At 37.9% G+C, this 26,327-nt stretch overlaps 1 protein-coding gene across 1 annotated transcript in view; it reads left to right on the top strand.

Moving 5' to 3' along the window:
- Positions 1–26,327, top strand: part of ATP8A (ATPase phospholipid transporting 8A1) — a 100,576-nt gene that overhangs the window by 44,914 nt on the left and 29,335 nt on the right. Inside the window, exons 19-20 of the mRNA XM_071667965.1 lie at positions 445–662; positions 1,600–1,695. Coding sequence (XP_071524066.1) covers positions 445–662; positions 1,600–1,695 — 314 coding nt within the window. The remainder of the gene's footprint in view (positions 1–444; positions 663–1,599; positions 1,696–26,327) is intronic.

Genomic DNA, 26,327 nt, shown 5'->3' with positions numbered 1-26,327 from the left:
AGTGAAAAAGATTTTGAGTGATCGGGGCCTGAACATGCAGGAGGGTGAAAGGCGGGCAAGGAATAGAGTGAATTGGAACGATGTGGTATACCGGGGTCGATGTGCTGTCAGTGGATTGAAGCAGGGCATGTGAAGCGTCTAGGGTAAACCATGGAAAGTTGTGTGGGGCCTGGATGTGGAAAGTGAGCTGTGGTTTCGATGCATTATTGCATGACAGCTAGAGACTGAGTGTGAAGGAATGGGGCCTTTGTTGTTTTTTCCTAGCGCTACCTCGCGCACATGAGGGGGAGGGGGTTGCTATTTCATGTGTGGCGAGGTGGCGATGGGAATAAATAAAGGCAGACAGTATGAATTATGTACATGTGTATATATGTATATGTTTGTGTATGTATATATATATGTGTACATTGAGATGTATAGGTATGTATATTTGCGTGTGTGGACGTGTATATATATACATGTGTATGTGGGTGGGTTGGGCCATTCTTTCGTCTGTTTCCTTGCGCTACCTCGCTAACGCGGGAGACAGCGACAAAGCAAATAAAAAAGTATAAATATAACATATCTTTATTTTTTTTTCAGGTTTACTCCTCACCAGTCTTTTGGTTTGGATTGATATTCATACCTTTGGCTTGCCTTCTGCCAGATGTATGTGTTAAAACGTAAGTCTTTGATAATTCCTTTTTTAGAATTTAATATGAAGTTTCACATAGATGGATTGCTGAAAAAATGAGACATTGCATCATTGTGTTTAAACTATGACAGAAGGAAGACTGTAAGTGTGTAAATGCTTAGTTATTGTCAGGGTAGATGGAAGAAGAGAATGAACAGTGTGAGAGGTAGGAAAGTATTATGGAGATTTGTTGTGAAAGGAAAGTCAGATTACAGGTATGTTGAGAGTGAATGGAGAGAATGACTTGAAGAATAATTATAACTGAATAACATGAGTAGAAAAAAAGTGTTGAGAAAAACTAGAAATGTGAATGAAGGCATATATTTGTTGAGTAGAAAGCTAAGTTGGATGAATATGTATGGACAGTGTCCACAGAAAAAAGAATGATTACTCTTAATGATAAGGGTGTCATGCAGCAGGTTGTGTTTAGAGTACTAAACCTGTTACTTGCTTATGGTGGGGATATCATGTGTCTGGCAGCACATTACAGTCTTAGAAGTCAGTTTACTTGAGTTGCCACTGCAGTTACCCCATGGTAGTGAAAGTGGAGGGACACAGCTTTTCCTTGCTGTCCTTTTGTATAGTGATATATAACTCTCTTTGTTCTGCACAATATTGCTCCTCCACCAGTAACTAAGTATGTGTCCCCAGAAGTTTGTTTCATTCTTCCAAACTTTTTCTGGCCTTAATAGAATAGTCAAGAAACTCAGTGATCACTTAGTTCAGAGTGAGAAATATCAGTAGATAAACTGCTTGAAAGACCTGAAGAAATATCATGGTATGAGAACTATACCTCTTGGTGACCAAATTTAAATGTGTGAAGTTGAAAATAGATCAGTATTTTGCTTCTCATCAACTTTTAATGACTGTAGAGTACTCATAAAACATGTATATAAACTAAAGTGTGATTTTTCATTATGTTTCAGTTTACGTAACTCAATTCGCAAGAGTTTAACAGAGCAAGTGCGTGAGAGTGAGATTAGCAACAAGGATGTTTCAAAAGTTCTAGACACTAAGCACAGGTAAGCGAAGATGGCTTACCGTCACCCCTCCTGCCCTCCGTCCCTCTGGTCCTCCGCCCTCTCAGCCCCAAAATCGTCCTGCCTCATCACCTACAGATATGACACAGAACCACCTTGCTTGCCTCGCTACTCCAGCTCATAGAGGCTGTAGGATTCATCTGGCTGTTCAACTCCCCTAGCCTCCCTCCTCAGTTGATCCACTCGTGAGCCTACCCACCCAACACCCTTAATCTGTCAAATGCCCGTCCTTTGCTTCTGGGTCAACCATGTCAGTTTTCCCCATTCACCAGGCCTACCCACTCAGCATGTTTGGCTCACAGCCTTCCCATGTTAATGGATATCTGTAGTGCAGCAACCATTTGTTTTTCTCATTAGTTCTCTTTGGAATGTTAATGGTTGTCATTTTGGAATATTTTACTTATACTAATTTAAGAAGGGCAGCTGTAGTTGATGGGGTTGACTGCCTTAAGCATTTCCATCATGGTCAAGAGAATCTTATGTAAGTCTGTCTATTTTTGCTGGAATGAGCTGCAAGTTAAATGTATGTAATAAGATATTTGCCATCTATGCTTTTATACTTAGCTAAGTCTTATTAAACTCTAGTTGAACCACTTGTGCCAAAAATTAGGACCAGTGTTTGCATTCAAGATCAGTCTCTGCACCAGAGGCTTTTTTGTAAGGGAATATTTATGTATTTGAAGCAGAGGTAGGACTAGCTTTGGCATAAAGTATTACTACTTTGAGTTGATAATGGGATTGGCAAACTCTTCCCACTCTGCACTCCTGCATCGATGTTTATGATAAGCTTGGCTAATGATGTTTATGATAACAGTTGCTGAGATAACATAAGCAAAGTGCACCTCAACACCTTTTTCTGGTTATCTTTATGTTGTAAGGAATGAATAAATGTACTGAGTAGATTATATTGGAACTAATGTAGTGTAGCATGAATATCTAGTCAGAGTACACTTAAGGTCTTAGCATTGTGTGTTTGTTGAATCTGATGTATTTTCTGGTCATTGTATTGCTGTTAATGTTATTTATCATTATGAAACTGTGTGATATGAAAGTGGGTGTATCCAATCATTTAATTAATTTGATGTTAGTTGTATTTGTTAATTCTTGTCATTTAAATGAATGGGTATATTCTCACTGACATTTTGAGTATTATTGTTATGATCTTTTCAATTAAGGAAGCATAAATGGCTTCATCATATTTTTACATATTTTGAATACCTCAAAATGATAATGTGTAAGGTAGGATATTAGTGATTACAGACACTCCAGTAGCCATTATATGGTTCTCCAGTCATATTGTATAGATAAAGTTTTTGAAAAGTTCTTCATTTTTTAGCCAAGTTGTAGTTATGATGATTAGGTATAGTTCATCAGTAATCATGAATGCTGATAACTTGTGTGTAGTTTATGGTAGTTTAATGCCTCTTAACCTCAAACCAACCTGTTGTAATTCAGACATTTTCTTAAGTAATTCATGAATGTTTGGCAGTGACTGCCGTGACACTTTGGTGTTTGCAATATGATATTTGCTCACAAAGCAATCTTTACTTCTGCATTTGCAGAGGAATCGTTTTTGGTGTACCCATCATTCATCTCTTTGTATGTCTATGATGCTATCTGTGGAAAAAGAAGTGTGTAAAACTACTAGATAGATTTGATTAAATTTTGAAAACACCAGAAAACGCAAAAAGAAGAAATTGTTAGGTTTTGGCATTTGTAAGTCAAAGATCAAAGTCACAGATGATGTGATATTAAATGTACAGTTCAAAGTCCAGATGATGACCACAGTCAGCCAAATATTCATGCTGCCAGTTTTGTGGTAGCCATTGTATGCCTCAGAGGGTCGTAGATATTAAGCAATGAGGCCTTTACCATAGATGGATTTTCTAGTTTAGATTTTTTCTTGCTGGTATTTTTGTAATTGAAATTCTCAACATATTATTGTACAGTATATGCACCAGTATAGTACTTGTACATCATTACTGTTGAACAGTTGTACGTAGAGCAGTAAAGCACTATACGTCAGTATTGCTGGACATCTGTAAGTATAGTAGCCCTGTGCTGTCCATTAGTCTGTTGTACAAAGGTAAGTATTATTGCATAGTAATTTGTATCAATATTGTGCAGCTGTAAGTGTATGAGCTTATTACTGTACATCATTATTGTTGTGCACCCAGGTGTAGCAAAATCATACTGTACATTATGATTTTTGTATAGCATTAAGTTTGGCAACTTAGCATTGTGTGCATATGTATTGTTGTACAGTATTAAGTTTTCTGGCATTATGCTGACCATTATTGTCATGTTTGGCAACATAGTACTTATGTCAATATTACTGTACATATGTAAATTTAGCAGCAGAGTTCTGTATATCATTTTTGTTTGATGGATGAAGTGACAGTTGTCTCCTCTACATCATTATCGTTGCAGACCTGTAAGTATAAGCTTATCACCATTTATTTTTAGGTAATTACATGTTATGCAGTGTAATATGAGTGTTTGTGTGTATGTGTGTGTGTGTGTGTGTGTGTGTGTGTGTGTGTGTGTGTGTGTGTGTGTGTGTGTGAGATTACCCATTTGTAATTTCCTAATTGTTTTGTACAGGGAGGAGAGTTTTACACACATGGGGCCCCATTTCTTGAGCATTGAGAAGAATATTCTAGTTTTGGGCAAATGTAGGCTATGAATAACTTGAAGAAATTTTCCTAATCCACATTCTTGAAAGGTATTTTGATATTTGCCAGAAGTCATCTTGTTTCCACTACTAATCTAATGTGGGACTCTGTTGACAGGTTGGGGTAGTGTTAACTCATGAATTCTTCTCACACACAGAATCTTGAAGTCCATTTTCTGCTAGATGATAATCACATTGAGACCCTCTTTCACTTTGTCCCATCCCCATTCCTTTACAGTTGCTTCAACCATGTATCAGTGCATGTGTTTGTGTAATTACATATTTGAACTGTGGGGAGGGAGTCTTACATTCATGGGGCCCTATGTCTTGAACATTCTCCATCACACAACTGCTTAGATTTAAAGCATGAAATACTCTGGGAAACTGTATTAACCAATGAGGAAGAGTATGAGGGTATATGGTAACCTAAGGGAAGAGTAAAAGAATATTTGTTATTCTTGAGGCAAAGAATACAATAAATGCTTTTACTTTTGTATGGAATAAGAAAATGTGTGTAAACCTGAGAAAATGGTTGTTAGCCTAATGGGAATAATAAAATTATTTCAATTTACCCTGGGTATAGTTGGAGGACTTGTGTTAGCTGTAGGGAAAATTTGAAGATATGATTTGACCTTAGGGAAAGAGTTTAAAGACTAGTTTTAGCCTTAAGGAAAGAGTTTGAAGGCTTGTTGTATCTCTGGGGAAAGTGTGGAGACTTTTGTTTGCCCAAGGCAACATGTTTAAAACCGTGTTATAGCCTCTGGGAAAAGAGTGTGAAGACTTATGTTAGACTGAAGAAGAGTTTAAAGGTGTGTTAAGCCTGGGAAAGGGTGAAGACTTGCATATACCCAAGTTTTAAGGCATTTCATCTTTGGAGAAAGGCTTGTTAACTTGGGAAAGAGTTTGAAGATTTTACATGGCCTTGAGAAAAGATAAGGATGATTAGGTAATTTTAAGGTGAAATAGATAAAACAATACTCTCATTTCAAGAAGTGTAATAGCAACTGTATTATATATATTGGAAGAAAAATTATGGTTCAGTTCAGTTTTCCCAAGGCCACAGTAAAAACAGTCACAGTAACCCAGGGGGAGGAGAAGAAGCATTAGTCTTCTCCCAGTTTAAGGAGTTGTAGATGCAAAAGTATGAGCCATATGGGAAGAAAAAAATATTAGTTATATTACCCCTATGTGGGAATACCCTTGTGGGAAGAATGAGAGCTTTTATGTTGATTCACTGTGAGTCATTGAAGAAGAGAAAGAGTGGTAAGGAATCAAAAACACTGAGCAGACTGGATATAGTAACTACTTCCCAAGGTAGATCTCTCTGGTTCTTAGCCAAAAGCATCTCTGATAACTTTGGTAATTCATCCTGTCACCCTCTCTCCAAACCTGATTACCTCTTCTCTGATGCCATTCACATCGTGGACAAAGCATATCAGAGACTTAGTTAAATCATTAATGTGGCTCTTGACATTGCCAGACCATTAGAGAGGGTATGGCATAGGTCTTTACTTCTCAGACTTACTTCTTTTGGCTTTTCTGCAAATTTCTGTTCCTTAATGTGTAGCTTCCCCTCTAATTTCTTCACTCCATGAATGATCTCTAATATCTAACTGCATTTACTCATAGGCTGCTGATTCCAATTTGTATGCCTTTACTCATGAAGATCTCAGAATAGGAAAGCAGAAAGCTGGATATGTTCAGTTGTGCTAATATGCAGTGTATCTATGTCTTTGTAAATGTCATCCCTTTTTGTCATACTTCGAAAACACCATTATTGATCCCTGCAGTAACATAGATATGTTGGGCATAACAGTATTCTCCACTTTGTCCTGGGAGCCCTAAACAATCATCATTGTTGATACAAAATCTGCTTTCCAAAAGGTGCCATAATTATTTCTCTTGTGAGAAGCTACTTTATGTCTACATGGGTCTTATTTTTCTGTTTATTTAGGTAACTCTCACTTATTTTGGGTGGTTCATCCTCCATCTCTTTGTTAACCAGAATGGTATTTTGGCCAGTGCTCTTGAGAACTGTCTGTCTGTGTCCCTACCACCAAGGCTTGGGCCCATGACTCATGTCTGGTTTATGTTTCTCCTGCTTTCTATGTGGAGAATAGTTACATGAAGATTGACCTTTACAATACCTCCTCCTTCTCAAAAACAGCAAAGCTGTTGGTCTCCTCCTCCTTTCATCTTCCCTTCTTCTTATAACCTCTCTGCCATGAAGAGATTTACAAACTCCTGAGGAGCTCTGATCACTTTTTTCATTCTTTCTCTAACCTTGCTCTCTTTTCACCCAAGATGGCTTTGATTGGAGCATGTTTTGCAAGTGCCATGTCACTCAGTGTAAAAAGAGAAAATTCTGCTTCAATTATGAATCCACTCTCAAAAGTCATGATGAGAATTGATTCAAAGCCAGCTGTAGTCTCCATCATAGAGATTTTAGCATTCATTAGTTTTCGTGCCAAAGATTGCAGTATGTGTTTTCTTGGTGGAGAGTTTCTTTTTCACTGGCTAATGCCAGTCTAAGTTAGACCTTGGCTGTCTAAGAATATGGGCATGCCAGCTACACTGAGCAAAACCATGTTGACACAACAGTCATTGTAGCCTGCTACATTAAAAAGGGTATACCAAGTTGTACAATTATGTTGGTGTGATCATTTATTGATGATAAGAGAAACTGTGGTCGCAGAACTTTGTTTTATGTGCCTTGCTGTGCTAAGGAAGGATGACCATGGTTACACATCAGTCTGTATTTGATCCATAGGATCCATAGGAAAGGCCATACTCAAACAAGAGTGTGTTTGTGTGACATGTCACACTAAGAAAGGCCTTACTAACACAACTCTGGGTGTGACGAACTGCACTGAGAAAGACTGTGGTTACACAGCAATCGAGCATGAGCTACAATTCAAGTAAAAGAGCTTATAGATACATAGTATGTATATAAATTGTCAAAGTAGAAAATAAGATTCTATGGTTATGTAGCATCATAGACATAACTTGCTACTTCTTTGGTAAGAAAAATTTTGACATTATGGGTTTGACTTATGGAACATTGTGGACATACAGTCAGACCATGAATTCTTTTTACTACTGGGTGCAATAGATTTCAAACAAAACGCTACCTCGCCTGTCATCTTGATAGGATTGGTAAGTGTGATTGTGATGTTATTGCATTATGGCATTCGACATGGGTAGTGTCATAGGTGCTTCCACATATTCACATATATGGGAAGCAGGGCTACCAATGTGAAGCCAGATATGGGAGCTTTGTTTGAGATTTTTCATCAGTTTGTCATGTTGTTAGACACTGAAGGGATAGAAGTAATTTATAGTTTGACTGTAGCATTCTGTTGAAAGAAGGGATGAGTATCATTGACAAATTGGTAAACCCATGATTAGTGTAATTTGTCATCAGCCAAATTGTCCTTGCAGCATTTGGAAATTGTTTATACTTTTTTGTTTTTTTTTCCTGTTAGATATCCTTTGCACTCTTAACCCTTTTACTCAGTGAATAATTTTCAAGGGTACCCTGAAGAGTATTGTTGTTCCACAAAAAGAATAATACTTTATTCCGTACTGACATAATCTAAATTTACTCTGTAAAGATGGGTAGTCATTTTCTGAAATCCTTCACTTCTTCTATAGTTGCTGTTATTATTACTCTTATTATTGTTGATTGAAAAAGGATATATATGTCAGAGGTAGAGGGAACAAGGAAAAGTGGGAGACCAAATTGGAGGTGGAAAGATAGAGTGAAAAAGATTTTGAGTGATCGGGTTCTGAACATACATTAGGTTGAGAAGCATGCAGGGAATAGAGTGAATTGGAACAATGTGGTATACTGGGGTCGACATGCTGTCAATGGACTGAACCAGGGCATGTGAAACGTCTGGGGTAAACCATGAAAAGGTGTGTGGGACCTGGATGTGGAGAGGGAGCTGTGGTTCTGGTGCCTTACACGACAGCTAGAGACTGCGTATGATCAAATGTGGCCTTTTTTTGTGTTTTCCTGGCGCTACCTCACTGAAGCAGGGGATAGCAATGCTGTTTCCTTTGGGATGGGGTAGCACCAGGAATGGATGAAGGCAAACAAGTATGAATATGTACATGTGTATATATGTAAATGAATGTGTATATTTATGTATATGTGCATGTATGGGCATTTATGTATATATATGAACGGATGGGCCATTCTTTCTTCGTCTGTTTCATGGCACTGCCCAGTTGATGTGGGAAATGATGATCAAGTGTAATAACAATGAGAAATGATAAAATAGGATATTAGGGGATAGATGCTCTAATACTGAATATATATCTAAGATAAACAGTAAATTGATAAAGTCATCTTTAAAGAATGGAAAGTGAGAAATCAACTAACTGTGTGGTTGGTCAGCAATCCTATTTAGACTTTTCTGACAGAAGGTAGTGTGCATGGAGGTATGGCAGGCTTTTCAAGGGTGTAAGTAATATTTCCACTTGTTTTTGTTTAGGGAAAAGTTTTTCTAAAGCCAAGGGGTAAGTCTGATTTACATTGTAAATGGGAAAAATATGTTCATGAATATGTCTTCTTGATGCAACAAAAGGGTTGATATACCTTGAGCATAATCTTCTTAGTACTGGAAGAGAAAATGTAATACATATCTATCTGTTTGTCTTGTGCCTGTGATAAGTCAGATAGTCATATGAATGGTCAACATTATACTTCAGTATAACATGGTAGGTATGTCTTTCTTCGTGGTTTAACACTGTACCTTTGATGCACCATAGCCTTTGAAATTTCATGGAGTAGGTAGCAACACCTTATTTAAACAAGAGAGGACAAGAAAAGTGTGTAGATTTTGCCAAATATGAAATAGAGTGCCTTGTTTGATCCATAGTATATTGTGGTGGAGGTGAATTCTGATGTTCCTGAAAACTTTCATTGAAACCCTTTTGTACTTTTATCATCATTTCATGATAATTGGAAGATGAGTCTACAAGCTTGTGGTGGTTGTAAAATAGCCGTATTTTATGGTATTATTACTAACTGTTACATATATCTTGCTAATTGATAGTAAGCCTCTTAAGAATATAGAACATGTTTTGATGCACTGAAGGAATATATGGACATAACTTGCCCATTTTGTTTTGATGTTTCCAGGCCAAGGAGCTCCTAAGTCCATTGATTGAAATTGGAACGACAAGCATATTGTTAAATGGAATATCACTTTAGAATTTTCATACAGGCATCATCTACAGATGTTCCTTGCCCACCATGGTTTTGATTGTATATAACTTAGAATAATGCATGCAATTTTCCAACTGTGGCATCAAGTTTTGAGTATCCACAGTTGATACCACCAAAAAATTGTGCATGCATTGAATGAGTGTAATGTTGCATTGGGCTACTTGTGGCCCAGCCTTGCAGACCACCATTTCTAGGAAGAGGCAGGAGGATTGTCACAACCAGGCAGTGTTGCTTGGGTGAATGTCGAGTTAGCCTGTTATGTGGCGTTGCTGGTTGGCTGCTTTGTGGGAGTACAGAGGCACAGCATCATTGGTGACACATTACCTTCATATTATTACCATACAGTTTTATACATCATTTCTTTGCACTTTTATGGAATAAGCATGCTGTTTTTTTTAAATAAAACATGCTTGTTTTTAACTTTTGGTGTGCATTACAGGACTTGATATATGTTTTTCAGGGTCATTCCACCAATCCCCTTTCCCATAGGCCCTGTACTTTGCCAACTACCAGGCCCAGGAACGTAGCCCTAGTGGTTGGCAGGGGACTTCTGCAATTATTATAAGGCACTGAACAAGCATTGATAATCTTAGCTGACTGTTGATAAAAAGAAAGATTGGAATTTCAATTTTTCAGCTTTTTTTTGTTTAAAGGTGAGATAAGGATACCTTTGCTCAGAACTTTCATATTGGTTTCGTCATAAGTAACAGGTTATGTGGAAAGTCCATGGAACCATAATATAATCAAAAGATTTAACATTTGTACCATAATTAGACAACATGAACAAATTTGAATCATGTTAGTAGAGCCCATTATTAACTAGAAAGCGTCCACCTCAGATCCTGTATATCTTCACAACTACAGTAGACTTTTGTTAGGGCTTTACATAAATGGAAAGCCTCCTCATTAAGTAAATAAATATGCTCTTGTCATTTCCAGATCTTACAGAAGGAATGTAGTTGATAAGTATGTACTTTGTTGTTCATCAGTCTAGTAGATACTTCTGCCCATATTGGCTATATGCTGAAAAGTAATTGAAGATTACAAAGGGCTAGCCACCTCTGCGGATTTTTCATCCTTCAATGAGAAGGAGTTAGCATGAGGCTGACTGTCTGACCATGAACTTTAGGTTGGACTGCAGATGAGCTTGTCCCTTTTGGAGTTCAGGGTGGTGATTGATGTGCAGTAGCACTCTAAGCACTCACTCTCTGCATAGCAGCAACAACCTTTATTGCATTATTTCTTTTACATATCACATCCTTTTTTTTCTAAAACCTTTACAAAATTTCACACTTGCTTCCACCAAGAAAATGATCTGACATCCCACCTGCTGCTCCTCTTGGCAGGTTCACATCCAACAGCATGTTTTTTACACACTTAGTTATGTAACATGTAAATCCAGTATCTTATGCCCATTGACCCCATCCCCATTCATCCATGTATACAGCAAGTATTCACAATTACCAATACTTTACCAAGGAACAAGTTAAAAGCTATCCCTTATTTTCATTTACACTGGGTACCCCATGCCCCCTGTTATACACTGATTGATGTGCTTCATGGCCTTCTCTTGCATTCAGATCCTGTAACACCAAGACTCATTTCTTTACATTAAAATTGTGGGAGCAGTTACTCAGCACCTTACAAAAAAGCACCCCTTTCTTCTTTATTCCCCTCACATCTAGGTGGTTGAGCACCTCTCATATTTGACCTCACTTCAGTCTTGAATATGAATACACTTTCTTACATTCTTGAACACAAGTGTGCAGCTCCACCTGCGTCAATAATTGCCACCACTTCCTTTCAGCTTGCCCTCACACAAAATCCAGTCTTTACCTCCTGAACGCTCTCAGACCATTAAGCTGTCTCGTTCTCCATCAACAAAATTTAATTCACGGCCAGAACATTCAGTTTGCTTACATTAAACTCCTGTCTTTTCATCCTCATAACATCCATGCACATTTAGACACGTAAATCTGAGCCTTCATAGAAAAATCTTTGCATGGCTCTTTCTTCTGTTTCTCTCTTTGAAAAGTGAAGGTGTGAGGATGGGAGGGTTTCCAGTCTACTTTTGCCTCAATTAGTTGCCTTTTACAACAAACAGAAGATGTTTGGGTAGTTTTCTTGCTCTGTGAATCGGGATGATTACATGTTGGCATGCTTTATGTGAGTGATGACTAGGAAGTATGTATTTGTAGGTGAATTCAAAGCAAGCCACAAGTATATGAGTCAGAAAAGAGAAAGGAATGTGGTGTGCACTTTGGTGCTGGCTTACTGTGCTGCAGTCACCTCTCACCTAACACCCAGGTGGTATTACCACCCTGGTCAGTCCCTTCCCACCACCTACTACCTATTACTAACATTCGTAGGTTGATGAATATAATATAATGAACAGGAAGTGGTAAAATGAGTATGAAAAACAAATAAGGAAGATGGAAGCCCTCCTGCTCACGTATTTGAAAAGAATACTGTAATGATTTATTTTTGTTTGTCTGAAAGTGTCAGATTGCTAATATTAGTTGAATGAAAAATAGAGCATGGTGAACAGAGTCAAGACTAGTACAGTAAAGAAGGAAATGAAAAGTTGGAAGTCATACAGCAGGCTTCCTTTTTTCTTTTTATGATGAGTTCCTACTGTAATAATACCAAGAGTACCTTAACCTCTTCAACATAATTCAACAGAGCATCTGAAATAAAGATACACCTGTAGCAAAATATACAATACATATTACATATGAGACAATGCAGTACAATACACATCATTTTTCCAGCCTTTAAAATGAGATATGGCAAATACTAACGCAGTGGAATACATACAGAAAATAGTCCTTACAAAAAGCACATCAGTATTCCAACTGCTCAATAAACTGACAGATACCTGCTCAAATAGGATGCTTAGAGGGTGCCTGAAAGAAGCACATCATTATTCCAACTGCTAAATAAACTGACAGATACCTGCTCAAATAGGATGCTTAGAGGGTGCCTGAAAGAAGTACATCATTATTCCAACTTCAGAATAAACTGTGACAAATACTCACTCACTCAGTTGGTAGATGTTTAGTGCATCCTGAACAACATGGGATGCCAAGTAATTGAGGTATTGCTAGTTGCTTTTATTTCTACGTACCTGCTACTAAGATATTCACTTACATCAGTATGACTGACTTCATCGTTTTTTGCCATGGTACTGTTGCCTCTTGGAATGAAAGGTTACATGCCTAGCGTATTGATACTGCTATCCCTGCTGTTGCCTTATTCATAACTGCATTGGAATGTCTTTCTTATAAGGGTCTTGGTGTTACTCCAGGACCCCTTTTCCAGAAACTTCTGTTGCTCTAATGGTGCACTAATTCCAGTAGCAGGGAAATGATGAACTCCTTTAGAATGGGAAATTATTTGATGATACTGTACTCCTTATTGTCAAGAGATTATGGTACAGCCTTGCCAAAGATGACTTTTCACTCGCAGCTTAACCAAAAGCTGGCAGAGTCTTGCAACACTAGTTATATAACATATGTATTACAAATTAAACTTTGAAAATTCTAATTGAGAATGTCTCTATATATATATATCTGACATCTGTTTCCTTTGGGAACTCCTATAAAGGGGTGGACATGGCAAAAGAGTCTCCATAGCTGTCGAACTCCAGTGCCACATCTTATCCTTTAGTGCCTCACTTAATGGCTATTGGCAGAGGGCGACTCTAGTGTACTGTTTTTAGAGGCTTTTACCTAATGTTCCTCCTAACTACTACTACCTAATGTGTCTATCTAATGATACTGCCTAATTGTCCAACCTACAACTTAATAATACTCCTAATGTTCTCATACGTACTACTTCTACCTAATGTTTCTAGACAATGCTCCCCTGTAACATTACCACTGACTACTTCTGTATATTGCTACCACCATTTTGCCAAAATGTGGGGCTAACGCATAGAGCTAACCACATGAAAGTATAGAGTTACATCTCCATATGTTTATTACTTCTTTTTCTGTGTCATCTTGGGTTGCATGATCCCCTACAGTTCAAAATATTCAGTATATAAATCAATGAAATGATATTGTAAATTATCATTTTCATTTAGTGTTTTGTACACAGTTCTTTTCAATAAGTTTTTACCTAATGATTGAATTGATGATTATCTACATAATAGAAAAATTATAGGAGAAAATAATTGAAGTAATGGTCTTGCATTATATCTATCCATCTACATCTCTGACTCTCGTTCCCTTAGGGAACTCCCTTAAGGTGGTAGCCACGGCAAAATAGCCTTCATAACTAGTGAATGCCAATTGCCGCTTCTTATCATTTTAGTACCTCACTCTTAACAAACTACTGGTAGAGGATAGCTCTTGTACAGTGTTTTCAGAGGCTTCAACCTAATATTCTTACCAATTATTATCTAATGTTCCAACCTACTACTACTACCCACTGCTCGTGAGCATTAGGGCTTACATTCTCCAAAATGATGTCGATTGTTTTCCTTTCAAAACATTCAAATTATAATCAATAGACTTGTATGTTATTTTATATTTTTCTTAAATTTTTGTACGAAGGTTTCTTCAGAAAGTTCCTCTTAATGAATTAATGAACTATCATCTATGTATTTTGAAAAATGTAAAAGAATATGGTTAAAGCAGATTGGTTATAACAAAGCCCCAAAGAATGTATACCAAAAGTATCCAAAAATGATGGAATGACAATGTTTGCCAGCAAAACTGCTAAAGTTGTGTTCATTTAAGTTAGCAGAAAAATCTTTGCTGTGATGTTAAAAATGATTTGTACCCATTTAAAGAAAAAAGAATTATTTCATCCCAGTACTCTCACCAGGTCAATCTTCCAAATGTTGAAATATTTCTATAACATCAAAACAGTAAAGCAACAAAAAAGAATTTTCTTACAAAGCGAGAGTTCACCAAAGAAGAATAAGACAAAAAAAAAAAAAAAAATGATGTAGACCTCAAGTTACCCAGGGAGAAACAAAAAACTTTTTGTGGGAGTGTATTGGTAAGATATTATGTCAGCCATCGCCCATCTTTAGCTGTTTTCTTATACAGTTTTCTGAAAATGAAAGTGTTGTATTTATAGATAAGAATCTTTTGAAGAGATTATGTGGAAAATACAATGCATCTCATTTTATCAATTATACGTTGAACGTTTTGAAGTAAACACAATCACTGATGATCAGTAGAAGGTACAACCTCCATCTGTTTCACCTATTTTTTCTTACAATTTCCTGAAAATGTAGGTGATTGTCATTCCGTGCATTAGGTAGGAACTTAAAAGAGGACTGTGCACAAAAAATAATTGAAAAACAATGAAAGTGTATCATGTTATGGATTATATACTGAGTGTGTTTGAACTGAGAAGCTGTGGGAGCTGGGTAAGAATTCCACCGTGATATGATAAAATCCCCAATTAGGCCAAACATACCTGAATAACACACTGTATGCCTTCCAAATTACTTAATTTGTTTTCAAGTGAGCTAGTAGACCAAATTGGAGATGGAAGGATGGAGGGAAAAATATTGTGAGTGATTGGGGCCTAAACATTCAGAAGGGTAAAAGGTTTGCATGGAATAGAGTGAATTGGAACAATGTGGTATTCTTGAGCCATCCATGGACTGAACCAGGGCATGTGAAATGTCCAGGGTAAATTGTGGAAAGGCCTGTGGGGCCTTGATGTGGATAAGGATTTGAACGGATGTGGCCTTTCTTTATGTTTCTTGGCGCTACCCCACTGATGCAGAGGATGGTGATACTGTTTCCTGTTGGGTGTGCTGGCGCTAGGAATAGATGAAGGTGAACAACTTTGAGTATATTCATGTGTATGTATGTATGTGCACACTCACATATATATATATATATATATATTGTTTGTTTTGTTGTTTTTTGTTATACTTTGTCGCTGTCTCCCGCGTTTGTGAGGTAGCGCAAGGAAACAGACGAAAGAAATGGCCCAACCTCCCCCCCATACACATGTATATACATACGTCCACGCACGCAAGTATACATACCTACACAGCTTTCCATGGTTTACCCCAGACGCTACACATGCCTTGATTCAATCCACTGACAGCACGTCAACCCCGGTATACCACATCGCTCCAGTTCACTCTATTCCTTGCCCTCCTTTCACCCTCCTGCATGTTCAGGCCCCGATCACACAAAATCTTTTTCACTCCATCTTTCCACCTCCAATTTGGTCTCCCTCTTCTCCTCGTTCCCTCCACCTCCGACACATATATCCTCTTGGTCAATCTTTCCTCACTCATTCTCTCCATGTGCCCAAACCACTTCAAAACACCCTCTTCTGCTCTCTCAACCACGCTCTTTTTATTTCCACACATCTCTCTCTTACCCTTACGTTACTCACTCGATCAAACCACCTCACACCACACATTGTCCTCAAACATCTCATTTCCAGCACATCCATCCTCCTGCGCACAACTCTATCCATAGCCCACGCCTCGCAACCATACAACATTGTTGGAACCACTATTCCTTCAAACATACCCATTTTTGCTTTCCGAGATAATGTTCTCGACTTCCACACATTCTTCAAGGCCCCCAGAATTTTCGCCCCCTCCCCCACCCTATGATCCACTTCCGCTTCCATGGTTCCATCCGCTGCCAGATCCACTCCCAGATATCTAAAACACTTCACTTCCTCCAGTTTTTCTCCATTCAAACTCACCTCCCAATTGACTTGACCCTCAACCCTACTGTACCTAATAACCTTGCTCTTATTCACATTCACTCTTAACTTTCTTCTTCCACACACTTTACCAAACTCAGTCACCAGCTTCTGCAGTTTCTCAGATGAATCAGCCACCAGTGCTGTATCATCAGAGAACAACAACTGACTCACTTCCCAAGCTCTCTCATCCCCAACAGACTTCATACTTGCCCCTCTTTCCAAAACTCTTGCATTTACCTCCCTAACAACCCCATCCATAAACAAATTAAACAACCATGGAGACATCACACACCCCTGCCGCAAACCTACATTCACTGAGAACCAATCACTTTCCTCTCTTCCTACACGTACACATGCCTTACATCCTCGATAAAAACTTTTCACTGCTTCTAACAACTTTCCTCCCACACCATATATTCTTAATACCTTCCACAGAGCATCTCTATCAACTCTATCATATGCCTTCTCCAGATCCATAAATGCTACATACAAATCCATTTGCTTTTCTAAGTATTTCTCACATACATTCTTCAAAGCAAACACCTATAGAGAGAGAGAGAGAGAGAGAGAGAGAGAGAGAGAGAGAGAGAGACTGAGTGTGAACGAATGTGGCCTTTGTTGTCTTTTCCTAGCGCTACCTCGCACGCACGTGGGAGGAGGGGGGTGCCATTTCATGTGTGGCAGGGTGGTGGCGGGAATGGATGAAGGCAGCTTGTAAGAATATGTACATGTGTATATATATCTGTGTATGTATATGTATGTATACGTTGCAATGTATAGGTATGTATATGTGCCTGTGTGGGCTTTTATGTATGTACATGCGGATGGGTTGGGCCATCCTTTCGTCTGTTTCCTTGTGCTACCTCGTTAATGTGGGAGACAGCAACAAAGTATAATAGATATAAATTATATAATTATTTTTTTTAATATACTTTGTCGCTGTCTCCTGTGTTAGCGAGGTAGCACAAGAAAACAGACAAAAGAATGGCCCAACCCACCCACATACACATGTCTATACATACACGTCCACATACGCACGTATACATACCTACATCTCAACGTATACATATATACACACACTCAGACAAAAAAATATATACACATGTACATAATTCGTACTGTCTGCCCTTATTCATTCCCGTCGCCACCCCGCCACACATGAAATGACAGCCCCTGCACGTGCGTGAGGTAGTGCTAGGAAAAGACAGCAAAGGCCACATTCGTTCATACTCACAGTCTAGCTGTCATGTATAATGCACCGAAACCACAGCTCCCTTTTCACATCCAGGCCCCACAAAACTTTCCATGGTTTACCCCAGATGCTTCACATGCCCTGGTTCAATCCATTGACAGCACGTCGACCCCGGTATACCACATCATTCCAATTCACTCTGTTCCTTGCACGCCTTTCACCTTCCAGCATGTTAAGGCCCCGATCACTCAAAATCTTTTTCACTCCATCTCTTCACCTCCAATTTGGTCTCCCACTTCTCTTTGTTCCCTCCACCTCTGACACATATATCCTCTTTGTCAATCTTTCCTCACTCATTCTCTACATGTGGCCAAACCATTTCAAAATACCCTCCTCTGCTCTCTCAACCACACTCTTTATTACCACACATCTCTCTTACCCTTTCATTACTTACTCGATCAAACCACCTCACACCACATATTGTCCTCAAACATCTCATTTCCAGCACATCCACCCTCCTCCGCACAACTCTATCTATAGCCCCTGCCTCGTAACCATATAACATTGTTGGAACCACTATTCTTCAAACATACCCATTTTTGCTTTCCAAGATAACGTTCTTGACTTCCACACATTTTTCAATGCTCCCAGGATTTTCGCCCCCTCCCCACCCTATGATTCACCTCCACTTCCATGGTTCCATCTGCTGCCAAATCCACTCCCAGATATCTAAAACATTTCACTTCCTCCAGTTTTCTCCATTGAAACTTACCTCCCGATTAACTTGTCCCTCAACCCTACTGTACCTATTAACCTTGCTCTTATTCATGTTTACTCTTAGCTTTCTTCTTTCACACACTTTACCAAACTCAGTCAGCAGCTTCTGCAGTTTCTCACCCGAATCAGCCACCAGTGCTGTATCATCAGCGAACAACAACTGACTCACTTCCCAAGCTCTCTCATCCACAACAGACTGCATACTTGCCCCTCTCTCCAAAACTCATGCATTCCCCTCCCTAACAACCCCATCCATAAACAAATTAAACAACCATGGATACATCACACACCCCTGCCGCACACTAACTTTCACTGAGAACCAATCACTTTCCTCTCTTCCTGCGCGTACACATGCCTTACATCCTCGATAAAAACTTTTCACTGCTTCTAACAACTTACCTCCCACACCATATATTCTTAATACCTTCCACAGAGCATCTCTATCAACTCAATCATATGCCTTCTCCAGATCCATAAATGCTACATACAAATCCATTTGCTTTTCTAAGTATTTCTCACATACATTCTTCAAAGCAAACACCTGATCCACACATCCTCTACCACTTCTGAAACCACACTGCTCTTCCCCAATCTGATGCTCTGTACATGCCTTCACTCTCTCAATCAATACCCTCCCATATAATTTCCCAGGAATACTCAACAAACTTATACCTCTGTAATTTGAGCACTCACTTTTATCCCCTTTGCCTTTGCACAGTGGCACTATGCAAGCATTCTGCCAATCCTGAGGCACCTCACCATGAGTCATCCATCCATTAAACAACCTTACCAACCAGTCAACAATACAGACACTTTGTCCTCCATTTAAATTTCCGTAGTTTGGCACAGTGTAAAGTCCAGACTTTACGTGTTTTGTGTTTTAGTGATTAATTGCAGCTTACAAAAGGTGTCATCATATTAGGTTGATTAAGTGAATGTAACATTGTTTTTGGAAAAGCTTTCATGCGTGATTCCCTTTCACTTGAGAGTTGAAATACTTGCTCTTGATTTTGAGAAAGCATTCCCCTGAGAAAGAGGTAATGGTGAATTTTAAAGCGTGCCTTCTAAAGTGCTGTTGATAGTAGATAAATATGGTTACTTCATAGTGTGGATAAGATTGGCCGCAGATTGTATCCGTAAGTACTAGCTCATCTCTTTTTTCGACTGTTTGACTATGCAGTATTTTTGAAAAAACGAACATCGGTGTAATGGTATCTGTATGTAATTAAGAGGGAAAGGAATCCCACAGGTACATGTGAATCTAGCAGATATGGTTTCACAAAGAAGAATGTATTTTTTTGATACTGTAAGAGGGATTTTGCTCTCAAGAAAGTTTTACAGCTTCGTAACATATTTGAACTCTATGTTCTTATCTTCATGTATTTTATAAGTATGAATAAGGTCAACTTTGCAGCAGTAGGCATTCTGCTGTACAGAAGAAAACTTAATGAGCTTGCAGTAATTACCTGAAACAGTCCATGAGAATGTTTGGTATGTCTCCATCCAAGTCTCACCTTCCAGTATTTTTCTTTGCATATTCTGATATTTTTTATTAACAGTCAGCCTGTAACTAAGGTGCACAACACTTTTTTTTTTACTCAGGTTTCTTTTTTGATTATACTGATATACTCTGTAGGCTTTAGGGCATAGTGTGTATCAATATTGTCAGTTTCTTTTTGTTGTTTTCTTGAGATTTAGCATTTAAAAAATTTTGAATGTCAGACTTTGAGTTATAGCAGGTGCCTGATGCATGATGCCATCGTGAAATAAAGGTGATCTCATGATAGTAAAATAAATACTCTATTCCAATTAATATATGTTTTTTTACCCAAACATTGCTAAATATTTCAATCCAGCAGTAGTACGCATGAGTAATGCATGATTCTTTGTATCCAAAACTACATTTAGCTTCAGTAGTTGTGATTGCTGGTTGTGGCATTATAGGGTTTTCATTTTTTCCTGAACCATGGAACTATATTTTCATTATGATTGTAACAATGGTATTGAAATCTATTTCACTGTTGATATATATGTACTGTTTGAAGGATGCATTCTTGAGTGTTTTGTGTAGTAGGATTAGTGTGACCCTACTTTAGAAAGATCAGTTACCTTAAGAAAGTGTATATTTATTACTCCCAGAAGTTATTTTCTATGTCAGCCAATGATAGCCATTGTAAATAAATTAAACAATTGTCAAGTTATTCTTCTTCAACTGGTACCTCCGGAAGAATCCTGTCCCTGAGTTAGAGCAGTGTTTTAGTCAGTGCTTGTTGTTCTATAGTGAATTGTCATTGTGGAAAACAGTATCACATTGACTAAGCAAGAATCATATCATAGTATATGCTTAGTCAGTTCCTTGGATGTTCAGTCATATTCAGCAGAATAAAAGAATATTGGTTTGGTTCTTAAAAGATATGATTGCACAGTAGGGAAGAAATATTTTGTGACTAGCAGGTAGGAGTTTTTTCCTTTTCACCCTTAAGATCAGTGGTCCCCAGTAGTAAGTGAAATATTACTAATGAGGTTTGTTAAGTGTAAAATACACGAACACTCATTATTGGTTTATGGATGAACACTTAATACGTGTACAAAAGCAGTAGGCTTTGAACTACCATTTTTTTTTTTATAATCAAATGCTTATCATAACTTGAAAGAAAATTATTTTGCCTCCCTTCCCCTCCAGTATTGGACAAAATCTTCCATCAAGGCCATGCCTTAATTGAAAAATTAAAAGGGTTAATGAGAGGGAGAAAGTATTGTTGCAGAAAAGTATTCCAAGAATTTAGGAGTAAGTGAAAACTTGCCTTTTAAAAAGGGCCATGTTGTGGGTCTTAGGGGTGGATATGAGGGGATAGAGTTCCAAAGCTTCAAGGTGTAGGAAAAGCCATTATCAAAGCAGCCATATGGTAATTGTGTAATACAAAGCTTGCTGAGGAGTATGTGGAGTAGCTGATGATTGGAGAAGAGGAAGAGTGAAACAATATTGTGGTTGGTATAGGACAAATGGTTCAAGGTGAGATGATCTTGGGAGAATTAATGTCAGACTGCTTTAGACTTGGTTCTGTTTAGTATGAATGTAGAGCTGTAGAACTCCAAAGAAGGATTTATCATTCCTTCATATAAATGGAGGAACTGTTCAACAGAAAAGAAATTTTCATGGATGAACAGGACTTCCAGTTTCTTAGAGGCAGACTTAAGTGCATAATGTGAGGTTTCTGAGATAGATCAGATGTTACCTTGATACCAGATGCGTTCATTGTGTTGAGTGGTGGAATTATAGATCCATCAAAAGTGACAGGAAAGTTGTGTTTTTTTTCAGAGAGAGAGAAGAGCACAAATTTGGTTTTGGGGGCATTAAACTCAACTAGGTTTCATCTACCCCATTAAGATATCTTGTCGAGATATCTTGTGGTCGTTGAGTTGAGATGAAATACATATCGAACTAAAGAGGATGAAGCAGACATGATTGAAGCAGAGGAATTCAGTGTTGTCACCAGCATACGAGTGCACTTTTTTTTTGTTGAAGAGAGGGAATCATTTATAAAAAGGAGAGAAGAAAGAACCTTGAGGAACACTGCTTATGAAAAGGAAAAGGGGAGAGGTTGACCCATTAACAACTATGAAGATAAATTGGCTGGAGAAGAAGCTAGTTGTGAGGGAGGGAAGCCAAAATAGAGAAGGTACTGGAGACGAGAACCTGATGCCACACCCTATCCAAAGCTTTGAATATATCATGGGCAACCCCACAGGATTCACCAAAATACTTCAAGAGATGATGACCAGACATTAGTAAGACAGGAAAGGGTATCAATAGTGGATCTTGTCATACTAAAAGCCATATTGATGATCAGAGAGAAGACTGAGAGATTCAAGATGTTTGAGGATATTTGCAGAGGGATTCAAAGACTTTGGCAGTAGTAAAATTCATTGCAGCCGGGTGATAGTTACAGGGGTTAAAGCAGTCATATCTTCTTTGGGATCGGATGTACCGATACAATATTTGAAGAAGGATATGTTTTTGTGTAAAGAGGAATGGAGGAGACGAACAAACTCAAGTGTAAGTTTGAAAGCACAGTTTTTCAATACAAGGATATAATGCCATCTGGTCTATAAGCCTTGCTTGTGTCTAGAGAGAGAAGTGCTTTTGGACAATCTGTAAAGAGATTACAGGAAGGGGCATACAATTGGTGAAAGGAGCATCAGGAGGTGAAGGAATTTTGAAGTCATCTTAGGTAATTACAGGAGAAACAAGAACCAAAGAGAATTGCACTATTTTATCAGTACAGGAAAGTGAATGAAATGTAGTGCAGCAGTTATTGTTATAGATGCCTTTAGCTAAAGACTGATCAGTAGATGAAGTTTTGAGGAGAGGTTTCATTTTGTTAGGGATCCTTGATTGGATGGAGCACAGATTATAGTTTCTGGAAGCGTTCAGTAATTCATTGAAGTGATAGGGCTTTCCAACAGGTTCTACTGCCTTAACAGGGGAGGACTGTTTAGCTTGTCCCTTCAGATTTCCTCCGCTGTTGGAGTACACAGTTCAGTCTCCTGACTCAAAACAGAGTTTCTAAGCCTTAGTTTGTATTTACTCACCCCTGAATATGTATGTTTAATCCTTAGATAAGTTAGGAAAATTACTGGTTTGGGACCCAATGGATAGGCAAGGGTTAGGAATTGTGTATTTCTGTTAGCAATTAATACGTTACACAGTTGTGCCACAGATGGAATCAGAGCTGCAGTAAGAGCAAGTTTCATGCTGTTTTGAGGTTTGTACTTTGATATTGTAAATGTTACACTCATTTGATTGTCACAAAATTATGTCTGTTTTAAAATGAATATTAACATACCATTTCTGTAAATCAAATTTTTGTTTATTTCACTAAAGCTGATCATGAGAAATATCTTTAATATTTTTGATGTGTTGTACACATGTGTGTATTTTAGTCATTATCATTGAATAACCATATTGATAATACTTCAGAGACCTAGAAAATGTATTGGCTAACAGCATAAAGCAAATCACTCTTGATAGTCTTATTAATACTATGCTTAATGAAAAGTCTGATAGTTAAGCCTATTTGGATAGACATTGAACTTCCCGAATTATACTTTTTCTCATTTTCCTTATAAGTTGAAATGAGTTTCTGTAGGGTAAAATTTTTAGTTGAAACTTTTCTTAATATGCATGTAGAGAATTCTTTCTGTTAACAGACCTCTTCTGAGGTATCTAAATAGGAACTTAAACTTACAAGGGAAGGACATTTATTGCTTCTCTCTTGCACATAACCCACATTTGTTAGATATGTTGCAATTAGAAATCATTTTATCACAGGGTGTGAGGAAACAAAAGTTGAGAACTGATGCAATGATAGGTCATAATTTTGTGATTTTTTTTTTTTGCTTTATTGTGGATATTGGCATAGGTGGTTCACTTATGTTTACTCTTAGCATGTGGTGTACATGTGTATTCAAGCTCAGTTGACATGCTTCTGTTACTTGCAGTACTAAAGAATATGTTTCTTGAATCTGAATTTCTGTAATGTGTGTTTTTGTAATTGTCCCCAGCTGCATGAAGTAGCATACCTCACAAAGGTCCGTTGATGCATGTTCAGAAGTAGGTTGATGTGTGCATGAAGATTCCTCAAATACATCACTGTCTTATCTCAAAGTGGTTGCCTGGGTTGTGGCATTGCTAAAACTTACTGTGAATGTCAGTATGTACTGTGTAGATAGTTTTTTGTTGCATTGTCTGGGAAGCAAAAGATGATTTTATGCATCATCCATGTTCAGATAAGACTTGCCATTCCAAGTCTTGCCTACTGAGGATATACATAAATCTTCTTGCTCCATGATATCTCATGTACATGGAATTAGAATCTTTCTGTCTCATTGTGGATTTCTTGATAACTGCTGCTATGCAGTGCTTTTCTATCATATTATTCTTGGCATTAGGTGCATTCTTGATAATGACTTTAGGAAATAACTTTTCTCATTAATGAATTATTTGCTTTGTAGGAAATTACTGTATATTGTCAGTCATCAAGAACTTACTCTTGACAGTGAAGATCAGAAGCGATGTTTGATGCCCTTTAGAATTATTGTTTTGTGCATTTTTCTAATATGTCTTCTCATGTGTCATGTCCTTATGTTTTTGTGTGTGTGAAATGTTTTTAACTTGGCATTTGTTTGCTTAAGGTGTCTCTTTGCCAGGGCTCTATTTATTGTGTGTTAATCAGTTTTGCAGTTTTTGTTTTCGTGAAGAAAATTCATTCATTATGAACTTTATTGGGATGTATTTTTGTCACGAAGGTCATTCACTGTCCTTTGATTTGCTCTTGAGAGTTAGAATGGAAGGAGTGATCAAGCTGTCTTGCATCTAATGCTGAATGTATTGGTTAATTATTTTATTAGTTATGTATTTCAATCACACATGAAAGTGCTGCTTGGCAAAGTTGTTGCACCATTGATAGATAAAAGTTGTGTGTATACTAGGTTGATTTGATGGCTCAGCAGTAAATGTAGACGCATTTTAGAAATATGATTACAACGACTAAATTGCCTCAGCTTCTTTTTCATACTGAACAAAAACTTTGTACCTTATGTACTTATGTATTTGTCAGTCTTGTATATTTGTCAACCCCAAACATATACCTCATGTATAAGGCAACCCCAGTTTTTGAGAGAGAGTAGAGCAACATATGAGAACTAAACTGCTGGGTATTGTCTTGTCCATAAGTTTTCTGGTACAGAGGTGATGTTTTTACAAAGTAATGACGTTTTTCTTGTTTGATGGTGTACAGTGTCACCCCAAAATAGTGTTAGCACAAGTTATTCATGGTACCAGTTTGCCTGGTACAATCACATTTATCTTTGAAATGAATGAATGTTAACATAATACAGCAAAAGAGGACAACAATGGGTTGAGTGACAAATTTTCACTCCAAGAAATCAGACTGGGAAGAGGTCATTGAAAGGATTCTAACCCAAATAGGAATGAGATCTTCAGAGACAATATCGTAGTTTCAAACAAAAACATGCAGTGAGAGGCTAGACCAGATAATCATTAAGCAGATTCCAAAGACTAAGGAAACTGGTACAAAATGAAAAATACTAGATGACAGAAAACTGTAGATAGATAGAAGGGCATCAGAAAGGATAATACAGATAGCAGTGAAAGAAGCAAGAATGAAAGAGTTGAATGAGAAATAAAGAATGCAGATGTTGAGATCATGAAATCCCCTAACTTGGCAAAATGGTAGGAGCAACAGATAGAAATATTAAGTAGGAACGTTAGGCAGGATCAGTAGGTAGAAGTAGTATGTATGAACATTAGATTGGATCTATAGGTAGAATTAGTAAGCAGGAACATTACGTAGGCACTTTTTGAAGAAGTAGATTGTAGGATTATTTGGTAGGAGCCTCTAGAAACACTGTTGGAGTCGCTCTTTGCCAGTGGCCTGTTAAGGGTGAGGCACTAAAGGCTATACCCCATTCATAGAACATACCTTGGATATTTGGACTACTGCAATGGAACCTCTTCCTCCATTTGTTTGCCCTAACAAACACAACCTGTCCCTTTTATGTAGGGAAACTTTCCATTTTCCAAAAAATGCTTGGAATTTTTTTTATATTATCTTTTTCTTATACCTCCTTTTTTTCATTCAAAGATCAGCTTTGGCATTTACTCCTGACCATGACTTAAGTTTTGTCATAAACAAAAATATTTGATAGTACTGTCTTATACATCTCTGACAACAGTGCCCTTTTAGTATCCCCAACATCTTTTCTTCTATGATATTATTATATGACTCCAGGACCCATTTGATAAAGGGGTCATGGGGCTATAACCTCAGACCCCCTATCTTGGGGCCTCTGGAGCTCTAAGGATGCAACTCCATTCAGTAGCAGGGACAGGATGGACTCCTTTGAGGTGGGAAGTTCTTTTATGAGTGTATTCTATTTCAGCAACTGATGAAGATTCAGCCTCACCAAAGGTGACTTTTCGCTTGTGGTGTAACCTCAAGCAGACGGAA

Source organism: Panulirus ornatus, chromosome 2 (assembly GCF_036320965.1).
Source record: "Panulirus ornatus isolate Po-2019 chromosome 2, ASM3632096v1, whole genome shotgun sequence".
NCBI classification, from domain to species: Eukaryota; Metazoa; Arthropoda; class Malacostraca; order Decapoda; family Palinuridae; genus Panulirus; species Panulirus ornatus.
This window is presented reverse-complemented; position numbering and strand designations above follow the sequence as displayed.